At 35.6% G+C, this 16,349-nt stretch overlaps 1 protein-coding gene across 1 annotated transcript in view; it reads right to left on the minus strand.

Moving 5' to 3' along the window:
* Positions 1-15,918, minus strand: part of LOC122748296 (olfactory receptor 5-like) — a 36,478-nt gene extending 20,560 nt beyond the window's left edge. Inside the window, exon 1 of the mRNA XM_043993959.1 lies at positions 15,868-15,918. Coding sequence (XP_043849894.1) covers positions 15,868-15,918 — 51 coding nt within the window. The remainder of the gene's footprint in view (positions 1-15,867) is intronic.
* Between the last annotated feature and the right edge of the window lie 431 nt (positions 15,919-16,349).

Here is a 16,349-nt window from a genome sequence, read left to right on the forward strand (position 1 = left end):
CACTCATGTATCATCTCATCTGTGGTTCCCAACAACTCTATAAGATGCTTAAGTTCAAGTATTATCATCAGTTTTCTTTTCTTTTTTACAGATGAGGAAACTGAGGCCTGATAAGATTAAGAGAGCTGCCTAAAAGCAAACATCTAGCAAGTATCAGAGATGAGGACCAAAACCAAACATCTGTCTCCTGGTTCCAAATCTGGTGTTGTACCTCTGTAAAAACCCACCAATATTTATTAAAGAACTTTAAATATTCAGACTAGATACTAAACAAAAGCCTGGAGGGGGCAGCTAGGTGGCACAGTGGATAAAGCACCAGTCCTGGATTCAGGAGGATCTGAGTTCAAATCTGGCCTCAGACACTTAACACTTACTAGCTGTGTGATCCTGGGCAGGTCACTTAACCCTCATTGCCCTGCAAAAATAAAAAGAAAACAAAATTAAGAAAAATTAAAAAAATTAAAAGAAGCCTGGAGTGGGAACCATAGGATCTGCATTCTTTTTCTTTTTTTATCCTAGTTTTCTGACCTTAGGAAATTCTTTTAATTTCTCTGGGGCTCAGTTTCCTCTACATCTAATGTTCTAATGAGAAGTTGTGGTTAATAATTCATATTTATACAGAATCATAAATTTATGTAAACCCTTTTCCTTATAGCAATGGTATAAAACTGGTGGCATAATCAGTATTATCCTCATTTGGCAGAAGAGGAAACTGAGGTCCTGTGAGGGGAAATACCTGCCCTGAATGTTATTTAAACTCAGGTCTCCTCCCTATTCCCATTGTACCATCTTCAACATATCATGGGTCACCAAGAGATATTGTAGAGGAAATTGGGACACAGAGAAGGACTGGAAGGGTCATTCTTCCTTCCATTCCTCAGGGTTTAGGATTCTTGGTTTAAAAAAAATGCTCACTGGACCAGAGGCCAGAAGTCTTTGACTTGAACTATAATTCTATAATGCATTAGCTGTGTGATCTTGGGCAAGTCATTAATAATTGTTGCCTCTGGAAATAGTTGTCTAATCTATAAAATGAGCATAATAATATATAGACTACCTACCTCACAGTGGCATCTTATGAACATCAGTATTAATATTCTCATTTTTTTAAATGAAGGAACTGAGGCTGAGATTAAGGGACTGACTACCACGGTCATAATACCAGTAAGTATCTGAGGTAGGATTTGTGTTTAGTTTTTCCTGATTCCTAGGCTGCTACTCTTTCCACTCTGCCAACTAGCTGAGTCAAATGCAGTATCTGGGTAGTGTTCTATAGCCATGTCTGGAGTCAGGAAGATCTGAGTTCAAATTCACCTTTAGATACTTCTTAAGCTTTGTGGCCCTGGGCAAATCACTTCATTCCTATTTGCCTCAGTCTCCCCATCTGTAAAATTGGAATTATGACATCAACTACCAAGCAGGGTTGTTATGAAGATCAAATTAAATAATATTTGTGAAGAGTTTAGCGTGGTGCCTATCCCATAGTAGGTTCTACATAAATGTTAATTACAACAACTACTACTGCTGCTGCTACTACTACTACTACTACTACTACTACCACCACCACCAACAACAACAACAACAAGAACACCATCATCATTATCTACCCTTGAAGGTGGCTTCCATCTCAAACTCCTATAATCCCATACATTTGGCAGGATAACTGGTTTTACGCCCTCTTCAAATTATCAAGAGCCAGCATGGGGTAGAGAAAAGAGCATGGAGTGACTGGACTTGGCATCAGAAGATAGATTTGAAACCAAAGTCAGAAATTATTCTTTGTGAAAATATGTAACTCGTTTTTTTAGACTTAATTTCCTTATCTGTAAAATAAAGAGGGTTCTATTTGTTGTACTTCTCCTGAAGGCTTGTTGAGAGGGAAGAAATCTAGAGATGTGAGCAAAAAAGTGTATAATTACAATTAGGCCAAGGCAGCCATGGAAGCTGATCAATCATCCTGGTAAATTATGCAGCTTTGTTTTGCAGTATGTTGTGGCCTCATCTGCCTTCTAACAGCGTGTTTTCCCAGCTGGAAGTCACTTGCTTTACGGGAAGAGATAATAAGGACTCCCTATGGAACTTCTCATTTAGTGACTTAGGCTAACTTAAATGCTTGTTGACTGGGCCAGAAAGTTCCTGCCTAATTCCCATTCTAATCTGCCAACTTCTACTTTTAATGAGCACTTGGTCCCCGGAGGTGCCCTTCCTTGCCAGAGGCAGCAGTAAGTAAAAGTGAAGGCTAATTACTTAGTCACCTGCCTCCCTGACACAATTTGTTTCTTCTTCTCACTTTTGCTCCAGGCTTTCAAACACCTGGGCAATGTGTTGGTCTCATATGAGGGACTGGGGGAGATCATGGCCTTGGGAAATCTATTAATAAACTCAACTTTTTGTTTTCTTCTTGGCATTTCAGGAAGTGAACTCAGGGAGACCAAGACCCTTTGGGTATTTCTATAGTGAAATCTACATCTTAGCTGCAAGCAAATGGAGGGTTTCCCAATTATTGGGGTGTATTATGTGTGTTGGGGTACACAGGGTGCAGCTGAAGCTGGTGAGGTAAAAGATTCAGAGCAAGGGTGATCAAAAGATTTGTTTTACTTTTAATATGGCACTACTAAGGTCATCTGTTTATCAGACTACACTTTTCTCCAAGCAGTTCAACCTAAATAAAGAATTATTTCCTTAGAAGTTTGTGTTCTTGGGTTTATTGAATATTAGAAGACATCTATTCACATTTGTGTCTGTCTTACTCATTTAAAATATCCCATTGGTAAATTAAAATCATTTATATAGTACTAGATAATTTAATAATTACTACTTTGCAATATAATTTGAGATCTGGTTGCACTCTTTCCTCTATCTTTTTTCCCCCCTCCCCATTGGTTCCCTTGATGCTCATAAATTTTTATTCCTCAATATTAATGTGTTGTGATTTAATTAATTATACAGGGTCCCTTCAGGAATTTGATTCATATAGCACTACATCTACAGATTAATTTAAGAATCAACCACATCTTTATAATAATTACTTTATTAGATGAAATCTTCACTATCTTAGCCCAGCCCAACCATGGACACCATATATCCTTCCAATAATTTAAAACTTTATTTCTAGAATATTGCATAGTCTATATAAGTTCTGTGTATTAGAAGATTAACATATGTATATACATATGCATATTTATATATGCATGTATATATTTACATGCATATATAAAACATATAAATAAATGTGATGTTTATCCTACATATATAAATATTTATTTGTATTAATAATTGGGTTTGGTCATACCCTATAAAAACTCCGAATACTCCATCCTCACAAAACAAAATCCCTCACATGAATCAAGTAAAACAGCAGAAAAGAGTGACTGTGATTAACAGTATGTAAACGTGGCGCAGTGCATAGAGCACTGGCCCTGGAGTCAGGAGTACCTGAGTTCAAATCTGGCCTCAGACACTTAACACTTACTAGCTGTGTGACGCTGGGCAAGTCACTTAACCCCAATTGCCTCATTAAAAAAGAAAAAAAATGGTATGTAAACATTTATACTTCAGTAAATTTCCATTTTTAAAAATGATTTATGTATACCTTACAAATTAGTATCAAGGTTTTCCATACTTTCATTCTGAGTTTTGTTGCCACCAAATGTTTTTATTTGCATAATTGTAGTAATTATGTATATATTTTTATTTTGCTTCTTTGTTCTCTTTGAATCACTTCATATAATTATTTCCATATTTCTGTGAGTTTTTAATTCTTTGGGGTTCTTAACATTTGCAATGTGATATTATATTATACTTATTTCTCATAATTGGTCGTAGCATTCCAATATTGTAACTCCAAGTTATTTAGTGCATTCTGTTGTCATTTAAAATGTCATTTTTCTTTCTATCTCTTTTCTTTTGCTTTTCTGAGGAATATGTAGAAATATGCTTTGAAAATTTCATATACATATATCTATAGCTATAGCTATAGCTATAGATATAGATATAGATATAGATCCTGGATATATCCTGTTAATCTGCTGAAGCTATTTGCTATTTCATCACTTTTTTCGTTGGTTCAATATGGTTTTCTAAGAAAAACCACTCTATCCTTTGCAAATAGATATTTTTCTTCTTTCTTGCCAATCAATGTTTATTATCTCATTTTATTTTTTCCTTTCTTATTACCATACTTATTACATTTCTGGAACTATATTAAATTATAATTGGGATAAGTGTACAACTGTGGTTTACCTCTTTTCTTACTGGAAAAGTTTCCAATATTTATCCATTACAATTTTTATTAGTTCATTATTTTAGATAAATGTTTTCAGTCAGGGAGATCCCACTTCTGGTTCTGTTTGTTATTTTAGCATAAATTAGTATTTTCTTGCATTTTGTTTGTTTCAATCTTATTGGTACCAGAAAACTTAATTTAGCTCAAGTCCACTCTTGAACATAGGTGGATTCAAAGAAACTGTCCACAATCTAATGAGAAAAATGTTTTGAGAAAGCAATCTAGCTTTGATAGAGCTGACTTGTACTATACATGGTGATATATATAATTTTTTTGTGAGTTATCTTTTTTTTAATTAATAAAGTATTTTATTTTTTTCTGCTACATGTAAAGATAGTTCTCAACTTTTGTTTATACAAGCTTTGCAATTTCAGATTTTTCTCCCTCCCTCCCCTCCCTCCCCCCTCCCCTAGACAGCAGGCAATCTGATATAGGTTATACACACACACACACACACACACATATATATGTATATATATATATATACACATAATAACATTAATACTATTTCTTCATTAGTCATGTTATAAGAGAAAAAATCAGAGCTATGATGAAAAACCTCAAAATAGAAAAAAACAACAGCACCAAAACCAAAAGAAATAGTATGGTTCATTCAGCATCTATACTCAGCAGTTCTTTTTTTTTTTTCTTGGATTTGGAGATCCTGTTCTATCACAAGTTCCCTGGAACTCTTCTGTACCATTGCACTGGTGAGAAGAATATAGTCCATCACAGTAGATCAACACTCAATGTTGATGATACTGTGTACAATGTTCTTCTAGTTCTGCTCATCTCACTCATCATCAGCTCACGCAAGACCCTCCAGGTTTCTCTGAACTCCTCCTGCTTATCATTTCTTACATCACAATAGTATTCCATTGTATTCATATATCACAACTTGTCCAGCCATCCCCCGATTGATGGGCACCCCCTCAACTTCCAATTCCTTGCCACCACGTAAAGAGCAGCTATAAATATTTTTGTACGTGTGGGTCCCTTTCTCCCCTCCATGATTTCTTTGGGGAAAAGACCCCAAAGTGGTATTGCTGGGTCAAAGGGTATGCACAGCTTTATCGCCCTTTGGGCATAATTCCAAATTGCTCTCCAGAATGGCTGGATCAGTTCACAGCTCCACCAACAATGAATTAGTGTTCCAATTTTCCCACAGCTTCTCCAACATTTATTATCTTCCTTTTTTGTCATTTTAGCCAATCTGATAGGTGGCAGGTGGTACCTCAGAGTTGTTTTAATTTGCATCTCTCTAATCATTAGAGATTTAGAGCATTTTTTCATATGGGAATAGATAGCTTTGGTTTCTTCCTCAGAAAACTGCCTGTTCATATCCTTTGACTATTTCTCAATTGGGGAATGACTTGGATTCTTATAAATTTGATTTAGTTCCCTATATATTTTAGAGATGAGGCCTTTATCAGAAGTACTGGCCACAAAAATTGTTTCCCAGCTTTCTGCCTCCCTTCTAATTTTGGATGCATTGCTTCTGTTTGTACAAAAATTTGTTAATTTAATGTAATCAAAATCATCCATTTTGCATTTTATAATATATTCTATCTCTTGTTTGGTCATAAAATGTTTTCCTTTCCAAAGATCTGATAGGTAGACTATTCCTTTCTCTCCTAATTTACCTATGGTATCACCTCTTATGTCTAAATCTTGTATCCATTTTGACCTTATTTTAGTATAAGGTGTAAGACGTTGGTCTATGTCTAATTTCTGCCATACTATCTTCCAGTTTTCCCAGCAGTTTTTGTCAAATACTGAGTTCCTATCCCAGAAGCTGGAGTGTTTGGGTTTATCAAGCACTACATTACTAGTGTCATTTACTGCTGCATTTCTTGAGCCTAGCCTATTCCATTGATCTACCACTCTATTTTTTAGCCAGTACCGGATAGTTTTGGTGACTGCCGCTTTATAGTAAAGCTCCAGGTTTGGTACCACTAACCCAAGGCGATATATTTTAACAAGATATTTTTTTCCCTGAGTGCATTGATAGAATCATATTTGTATTATTTTTGCTATATTAACAATCAAGAATCTGTAATTTTATCAATTTAGGATTTCCTAATGGAGGCATTTTATCCAATGTTGCAGATTCTAAGCTGACAATAACCTGTTCGTGGTCACATATTAAGTCTTGGGGTAGAAACTAAAACAGGTATTCCTTTTCCCAAAGGAATACTTTATCCACCACATCATTCTCCCTCCTGTTTTATAATATCAATACTATTTATTGTGCTATCTTTTCCTAATTTTGAACTATTCTCGCATTCCTAGCATTATTGCTGACTAATTTATAATGAATATAATTTTGTTTATATTGTTATAGCAACTGCCAGTGTTTTATTTAGCATCAATGCTAAATGACGTTTTATAGGTCTTTTTCTCTGCTTTACCTTTTATTGGCTTGGGCAAGACAATGATGATTGTCTTATAGAAAAAGTTGAACAAAGGACTCCGGTTTCTACCAATGGAAATATTTTGTATAAGAAAGGTAATATTCATTCTTGAAATATTTGATAGAATTCAATTAGTGAAACTCTCTGTGCCTGGGATTTTCTAATCTTTGGGAGTTCATTTATAGGCTGTTCAATTTCTCTCCAAAAATTGTTCATTTTTTTCTCATTTTATTAATTTATGCTCTATTACATTGATGCCTTCAATTTTGTTGGCACAGAGAAAGCAATCTGACTTATGTATGTCTGTGCATATTTTCTTTCCCTTTTTGGTGATTTAGTTCTCACTCCATCCTCTCTTTTCTCTTTCTTTCCACAGTAGCCAATGTCTTATCAATTGTATTAGCCTTTTCTATCTCTGTTTTGGTTTTCTAGTTGGGGGGGTGTATTTAAATTTTGTTTATTTCACCTTGGTTTTTAAAATGATATACATTGCACATTTTGGAATTATTAACATGTTGGCTTTCTTTATTATTTTGAGGGTATTTCTTAAGTATTGTCATTCATATGTTCTTAATATTTAATTAGTAGCAATAACACAATAATTCTGTTCCTAATTAATAATGATACTAATGGCTGCAAGATCATTATCAAGAAATATACTATCTTTGAGCCTTAGTTTTTTCATTTGTAAAATGAGAAGGTTGCACATAGTGAACTTCTGGTTCCCTTCCTATGAAGTTATGATTACGAGTTTTTATTTTTTTCATTTTTCATTTTTTTTGCGAGGGGCAATTGGGGTTAAGTGACTTGCCCAGGGTCACACAGCTAGTAAGTGTTACGTGTCTGAGGCCAGATTTGAACTCAGGTCCTCCTGAATCCAGGGCCAGTGCTCTATCCACTGTGCCACCTAGCTGCCCCATGATTACAAGTTTTTTAAAAAACAAAAGACTACCCTATTTTTGAAGTCCCACTTTATATTTTAGTCATTGAGAAAATAATGGATTAGAGATTGAGGAATGTTATTGTTGTTATTCTTCATCCTTCTTTCTCAAAGAGGACTAATGGTATTATGCAGGTGATTTCTTGACCTGCTTATCAATGGAATTTAAGAGAGGCAGAGGTATACAAAGTTATCAGTTGGGATAGGTAGGTGTTGAGGAGATTTGTCAAATACAATTGCTATCTCCTATACAAGCTAGGTATGGCATAGAAACACAAAAATGATTATAATAGGAAGAAGAGAACCATAGGTTTTGAATTTGTTTTAAGTATGGGGACAGATATCTCTGTGTGAATGTTAGGACTAGACTTAGAATGTCTTCATCAAAACAAGCAACAATGCACCTGTGTAGGCATTAATAAGGTTAGCATTAAGGGAAGTCAAATAACAATTAGTTTCTCTGAGCAGACTAGGAGCCCTAGAAGATTTTGGGATGACTGAATTTTATCAGTATTAGAACATACTTTTGTGATAGGCTTACAATTTGCTTAAACTACTTCCTCGTTCTGTTCAATCAGGGACTTTGATGCCAATGCTCTTCTGCTTTTTACTTCATTAATCTTCATCCACCATTCTTTATCCCATAGGTGTCTGAATGTGTCCATATGATTGTGTAGCTCTCCTTGAGACCATTACACACCCTGAACACATTCAGGTCTGAAATCCTAGCAAAAGCATCTTTGGACTGTGAAGGATAATCCAAAATGACTTATGGAAGTGAACATCCAAGATGAAGGAGGAGATGATTAGGGTGTATTTCTTTACCCTTAGTTCAATTCAGATTTCACTCCTATGTGCAAAGCAGTATCCTGTTTATTTTGAATATTGGATACTCTTCTGGTGTGATGTTCATTTCACCAAGTCTGTTTTATCCACATAGTCAAATTAGGAGTTCTAGTGGATCCTGCTTATTAAATACATGAATACATACCTATTTACACTAAAAGAACATAGACAGGGGCAGCTAGATGGTGCAGTGGATAAAGCACTGGCCCTGGATCCAGGAGTTCCTGAGTTCAAATCCAGCCTCAGACACTTAACACGTACTAGCTGTGTGACCGTGGGAAAGTCACTTAACCCTCATTGCCCTAAAAAGAAAAAAAAAAGAACATAGACATACATACATCAGAGTTTTTGTGTCTTGTGAACTTCTGTATTTCTCAACTCAATATTTCAACTGATATTCTTCTATCAATCAATAAACAAGCACTTAGTAAGCACACTATAGGCCAGGTTCTGGGGATACAAAGCCAATAATGAAACAATATTTTTTCAGAATTCCTGTTCTCAAAGAGCTTGTAGTCTACCTAGGAATAATGTGTGTGCAAGTGTGTAGAATATATATGTAGTTCATATATTCATATATTTTTGTGTATTTATATGCACATGTATGTTTTTATGTACATGTTTATGTGCATATACACATAGACATAAACAGAAGGTATTCTTTTGGAGTGAGGACACTTGAAGTTGGAGAGATCAACAAAGGCTTCACATGGATGGCATGAGCCATGATTATGTGATTATTTTTCCCATGTTTCCTATGTTACAGCTATAATATAGAGCTTGGTAAAGATGTGCAGACCATTTTCTTCCTCCGCCTTCATTTTTTGTTTAGAGTCTTTTTTAAGGTAAGCAAATGCATTCTCTTTCTCCCCACTTAGACAGGTGGTATTTTCTCTGAGGCCAGGATCTTATTTTTTCCTTTATTTTAAGGCATTTCCTAGATATTTGACTGTTATCCTCAAGCCTCATTTTCTGAAATAATTTTTAACTTCTTAAATATGTTTGTTTTTTTCTGTCTGCATCCCTTGCGATCAATGAACAGTAGAAATAAAAATAGCACCTGTATTCACATGCCAATGGAAAGGACAAAACCCATCACAATTAGAACTGAAATTCTGAAGAAATTAGGAACAAGCATAGCCTTATGAAAACACCTTTATCAGTGGTATGGATCACAGCATATAATGCTAGACTGTGTTGGTTGACTGATTAGTTGTCATTGCCCCCTTTCTCCTTCTAAGAAAAGTTGACTTTGCATCACCCACTTTTGTTACGTATAATATTGTATCATCTTTCATTTCTCATCCTCATTAACTAGTCTTGTGTTATTTAATTTGATGATTTTATATCATGAATTAATTTATCTTGGGTATTTATAATATTATTTCTTTGACATTGACATTACAGAGTTTGTTGACAATATTTTTGGATGAGTTAAAATTGGGTAAAGTCATTAAAATTATCATTATATCTTGTGGATTCTTTTAAACTGTCCATTTCCCTATGTTTCCAGTACTTTAAGGGTTTTTCTCTGACATTATTTCTTTGAGTGTGATATATAATCATATTTTCTTCACAATTTTCTTGGAGGCATATAATTCATTGAGATCTAAAATCTATTTCCTTTCTTTAGTTTATATAGATATCAACTTAGCTTCAATTTTTGATATTTTTTTCTTTTAAATTTTATGATTTCTTTGTTCTTGCATTCTCTCTGGGTCACTGTATCCTTCAGAGAGACTATTACACAATCAAAGTTTTCCATTGAATGATTAATACTATCATATACATTTTTTTCTTTATGTGTTCATCTTTTAGTGTTCTTCTATCTATTTTTATAGAGGCTATATAAGTGTCAGGTGTCTGAGGCTGAATTTGAACTCAGGTCCTCCTGAATCCAGAGCCAGTGCTCTATCCACTGTACCACCCAGCTGCCCCAGATGCATCCTTTGACTCTGAAGAACAATCAAAAAAATTGTTAATATGAAGTGGATTTGTTTTTTTTCAATTCTGTAAGAAATATGTTCTCAACCTCTTTCTCTTCACTAACTTTTTTTTTTGGTGAGGCAATTGGGGTTAAGTGACTTGCCCAGGGTCACACAGCTAGTAAGTGTTAAGTGTCTGAGGCTGGATTTGAACTCAGGTACTCCTGATTCCAGGGCTAGTGCTGTATCCACTGCACCACCTAGCTACCCCTAGTTAGTAAGTTTTTAAGGCCAGATTTGAACTCACCTCTTTGTGACTACAGGCCCAGTGTTCTATCTGCTGTGTCACACAGCAAACCTAACTTGGATCTATTCAGGATAGCCAGATAAAACCTTACCTTTCCCTAACAGCCCATGTGAAGTTCTCTGTCCATCACCAAACCAAAGTCCTGAACGAAAGGGAGCACTTCTCAGTGGCTTTTCCCAGAAGCCTCCTGTGAAACAGGAAGCAGGGCTCTCCTCAAACACAGCTCCAAGCTAATTGGCTAATAGCACTGATTGACGTGATTAACAGGTGGTAACTTCCAGACACCAGACCACTTCTAGATGCTAAGTCACATGTTTTCTTTTCAGGCCTGATTCTCACAATGTCCCTCTCAGCAGGGGGTGGCTCTCCATTTCTCACAGTTGCCCAGGATACAGTTAATCTAGATCTGGTAATTTGAAACTAGTCAAATTTAAGTTCCTGGAAGACAAGAACAATTTCATTTTTACTTTGAATCTTCAAGGGCCAAAGGTGAAATGACCAAAGGAAAAACAAATCCACTTCATATTAACAATTTTTTACCTAGTGGCACCAACAGAATATTTTTCTAAAAAAAAAAAGACAAACCCCAAAAAACCTTACTAGCTAGGCAAATCACTTAACCTGTATTTGCCTCAATTTCTACCATTATAAAATGGTGATCATAAATTCACATATTTCCCAGAGTTTCTATAAGGATCAAATGAGAAATCTGAAAAACACTTAGCATAGTGCCTGTCACATAGTAGGTGGTAAATGCTTATTTTCTTCCTTCCTTATCATATATGGTAATTACAGTGAGTTGGTTGTTAATCAAAATAACACTATTAACACCACTATTGTTCTGTTATTCCTCTTTGGAATTTAAATTAAGTTAGTGACTAGTTTGTTATTCATAAAGTCCTTTTTATCTTCATTTCCTGACTCATTGAAATATTTTTTAAAAAGCATTAAGATTTAGTTGACCCACCACAATTTTTTGAGTTTCTGACATGTACTTAAATGATCATTTTTTTTATCCTAAAAATCTTTTATCCTAAAAATCTTTTTTTTATCCTAAAAATCTTTTTCCTTGGTGGATGATTTTAAGTATTGTCATTCATATGTTCTTAATATTTAATTAGTAGCAATAACACAATATGACATATGTCATTTTAAATGACATATGTCATTTTAAAAACCAAGGTGAAATAAACAAAATTTAAATCTTTTATCCTAAAAATCTTTTTCCTTGGTGGATGATTTTCTAATAAAATTTTCTAATAAAATCTAATTTCCCTTAATTTTAGAGAGAAATTACAACTCTGTCATTCTTTATTTCAAGAAAAATATTCTGTTGGTGCCACTAGGTAGCACAGCAGATAAAGCACTGGCTCTGGATTCAGGAGGACCTGAGTTCAAGTCTGGCCTCAGACACTTGACATTTACTAGCAGTGTGACTCTGGGCAAGTCATTTAACCCTCATTGCCCCACACCCAAAAATATTCTGAGCAATTTGATGTTTTCATATGAAATAATTTTCTTCTTGGTTGTTGATTGCACGCCATGTGTTGTTTCACTTTGGAGATTGGATGATAATGTGAATGAATGAGTTAAAGCTATTCTTCCTCTAGTCTCCCCACCATGGCATTCCCCTCATGGGACCTCCAGGTTATGACAGGTGTGGCTTTTACCTTATCTAACCAGGAGTCTGTTAGATTGTAAACTCCATGAGGGCGGGGCCTGTCTTTCTTTTTATTTATATTTGTATAACCAGGACTTAGCCTGTGCCTAGCACAGGGTGGATACTTAATAAATATTTATTGACTATTATCCACTTGTCTCTCCTTCCTGATGGACCACCTCCCACAATGCTCCCAAGAACTTTGCTTTTGAGTTAGCTGTAAGTATAAAGGAAATGTACTTCTGCCACCTGGGCCAATCCAGAGAGAGGGGATCCATTACTCACTTCATCCCTATTATGGAATCAGAGCATTCTAGAGTTAGGAAGCACCCTAGAAGGCACACAATCCAACCTGAATGTGATCAGGGGCAAATATCTGAGGTTCATTTCGACTCATATTATTTGTTTCTGAGGGTGGTAGTGAGTTCCTCATCATTGGAAGTCTTTAAAAAGTACAGGGAAGAATATATAGGGTAATGACATATCAATGACATATAGGAAAGCCAATATATCGTATGACAAGCCATTCCACATTTGGGTAGCTCTCATTCTTAGAGAAGATTTTCCTTGAATCAAGCTAAAACGTGTTTATCTATAATTTCCTCTATTGTTGTTGGTTTTGTTCTGTGGGACATAGAGACAAAGCGTGCTGTGTCTGCCGTCAGGAACACCTAAATTCAAATCTGGCCTCAGACACTTACTATCTGTGTGATTCTGGGCAAGTCCTTTACCTGTTTGCCTTAGTTTCCTCAACTACAAAATGGGGATAATAATAGCACCCATATCCCAGGGTTATTGTGTGGAACAAATGAGAGAATATTTTTTTTATTTTTTTTATTTTTTTTTTGTGTGTGAGGCAATTGGGGTTAAGTGACTTGCCCAGGGTCACACAGCTAGTAAGTATTAAGTGTCTGAGGCTGGATTTGAACTCAGGTCCTCCTGAATCCAGGGCTGGTACTCTATTCACTGCGCCACCTAGCTGCCCCAAGAGAATATTTGTAAAGCATTTGGCATAGTGCATGGCACATAGTAAGCATCTAATACTTATTTCCTATCTACCTTCCAAGAAAAAGAAATTTAAACCATTTATCACACGGCTATCATGCCTTCTTGGAGGAGTCTCTTTTCCATCTAAATTCACCAATTCCTTCAGTCGATCTTCTTAGGATATACTCTCTAATAATCTTATCCTTGTCACTCTCTTCTCAATGAATTCATCTGTCTTCATTTTTCCTAATAAAGAAATGAGAGCACTCTCTCTCTCTCACGTGGGTCCCTCAGATGATTTGCCCCAGGTTCAAAATACTCTGAGTCTACGTCTATTGAAATACAGCTCACAAATGTGTTTACCAGTAATAGTCAGCTTTAGGATGCAATTAGTTCAAACCAAAGGCATTAATGAAATATTATAATAAGAAAATTAGCAACTGAATATTATTAAAAGCGGGGCTTTTATTAATAACAGACTGGGATAATTAAATTTGAGTGGGAAAATGAAGGAAAGAATATTCTGATCATGAGTATTAAGAATGAGAGTATCTGAGGGAGAATGGAAGTTGTGCCTTCCAAATCCCAAATTCACTTCTCTATACATTAAGTCACCCTGTTTCTCTGGAACCTAATTTCTTTTTTCTAGATTCACTTAAGATTGTTATTGCGCTTCGTAACAAAATTCATAATATCACATGTGACAAACAATGAAAAGATAAATCTAACAATTATAACTTTGAATCAATCAACTAACAAGCCATTTATTTAGCACATATTATATGTCAGGCATTGTGTCAAATGCTAAGGATACAAAGACAAACGGGAAATTGTCCTGGCCCCAAGGGAGCTTACATTCTATTTGGGGGGGGGGGGCGCAAGTATATATGTTTATATATGTTTGTGTGTGTAAAAAATATACACACACAAACACACATATATATACACATTCAGGGTAATCATGAATGCATATCTATGGAATTTCATTATAAAAAGAAAAAAGGGGGGGAAGGGAAACTTAGAGTTACTCAATGGCCAAGAATATACAAGCCACCAAAGTGTTGTTTATATAAAATAAAATTTGGATAGTTAGGTACATATGAACATAAATAAGAATTAAATGTCATTCCATTTTTATAATAACTTCCCCCAAGAAGCTTACATTCTATGAGGAGCATGTATACACATATATACATGTATATATACACAGGTGTGTATATATATATATATACATAAATATGCACAAGACAGGACAATCTCTAATGCAAATGTATTGAATTATCTATCCATCTCTACCTCTATCTCTATCTCCATCTCTATCTTTATATCTCTACATATATATATATATATTTATGTCTCTACATATCTATATATCTATATATTTAAAGAGGGGGAGGGAAGACAGGCTTACTAAATGAATATACAATCCAACAATGCTTTGGTTACACAAAATAAAATTAAGATAGCTAGAAATTATTCATGTAAAAGAGATTTAAAATAATTTCAGCTGCTTTAGCTGACTCCAAAAAACCAAGTTATACTTAATTAAATTTCAGAAATAGATAGTCAAGCAAAGGAATCATATTTCAAGATACCATAGACAACAACCTAATAACCACACAAGATATCTATATACCTAAGTTTATAATAATTTGACACATAAAGTCAATGGGATTGCCGTATTAGATATAAAACATGAACAGTGAAATCCTGAACGTCTCACAAATTAGATGTAGCAATCAAACAAAATAATGAATAGGGGGAAAAAGGAATCATGTGGAAGAAACTGACTGTTATCCACATGCAGAGAAAATGAAGAGGAAAAGCAGGGAATGGATCTGTATGCAAATGCTGCAAATCATAGAGTTAGAGCTGGAAAGGATGAAGTCCTTTGTTCATGGTGATCAAGTCCAACTGCCTAGTTTTACAGATGAGGAAACTGAAGCATAGAGAAGTTAAATAACTTGCTAGAGATCACAGTCAGGAGGCTCCTAAGGTGGTATTTAAACCCAGGACTTACTGACTCCAAGTCAAGTCCTATCCACTAAGCCATTCCACCTCCTTCAGAACTACCATACTTGTTCCACCCCCTACCCCAAGTTAATAATTGTATTTCTCTCCTTGGAACTCACATAGAACTTGGTTTGGGCTTCTCTTATTTACTTATCTAAGTGAAAACTTGAGAATGTCAGTAAGAGAAGAAAGGATGGTCACTACCCTCACCTAGCTTTGTAAATAGATGCTATAAACTAGGGGACCACAATGAAATCCCATTTTTGAGCTATGACAATGGGAATTCTATAGAGCTCCTCCATAGGCTGCTAACCCTGTTTTTTTAACCTTGACCATAATACATAACATAGCATAACATAATCCAAACAGGCAATCAGGACCCCGAACATTGGACTTCAAGGCCTGCTGTGCCACTAATTAGGTGATGCGAATTTAGGCAAATCATTTATGAGACTGGGTTAAAAAGAGGGATCAGATTGTAGGCTCTCACTAGGGTCCCTTCTGAATCTGATGTCCTAGGAATCTCTGGCTTTGGATCCATCGTGGTTTTGGCCATGAAGACATCCATCCAACCAGTATTGCTTTTCCTTAGGACAGGAAGGAGACTACCTGCAATCACCCCCTGAGCTTTTCCCCTGATCTTTGGCTCTAGCTATCAATTTGCCTCACAGGATGGAAAACTTCATACCCAAGCTGTTTTGCTGGTTCAGGGTGTATGTTGTTACAGGCTGGTAGAGAGACAGCCATTGCCTCAGGCATGGCCCAAGGATTTCTGTCCCTCACTCCTAGAGTATGGTAGCCCAAGCCTCTGACCTCTGACTCCTGCATTCACTGTTTTGATTCTCTTTGCTTAGTTTTTGTTGTTTCTTTCATCTTAATGGTATTTTTGATTAGGTGTTTTTCTTTGCCACATTTGGGGAGGCAATTTTGGGGTGTGTGTGGGATTGGAATTGCAATGACTGAAACATAAAT

The sequence above is a fragment of the Dromiciops gliroides genome, chromosome 3 (genome assembly GCF_019393635.1).
Source record: "Dromiciops gliroides isolate mDroGli1 chromosome 3, mDroGli1.pri, whole genome shotgun sequence".
Lineage (NCBI taxonomy): Eukaryota > Metazoa > Chordata > Mammalia > Microbiotheria > Microbiotheriidae > Dromiciops > Dromiciops gliroides.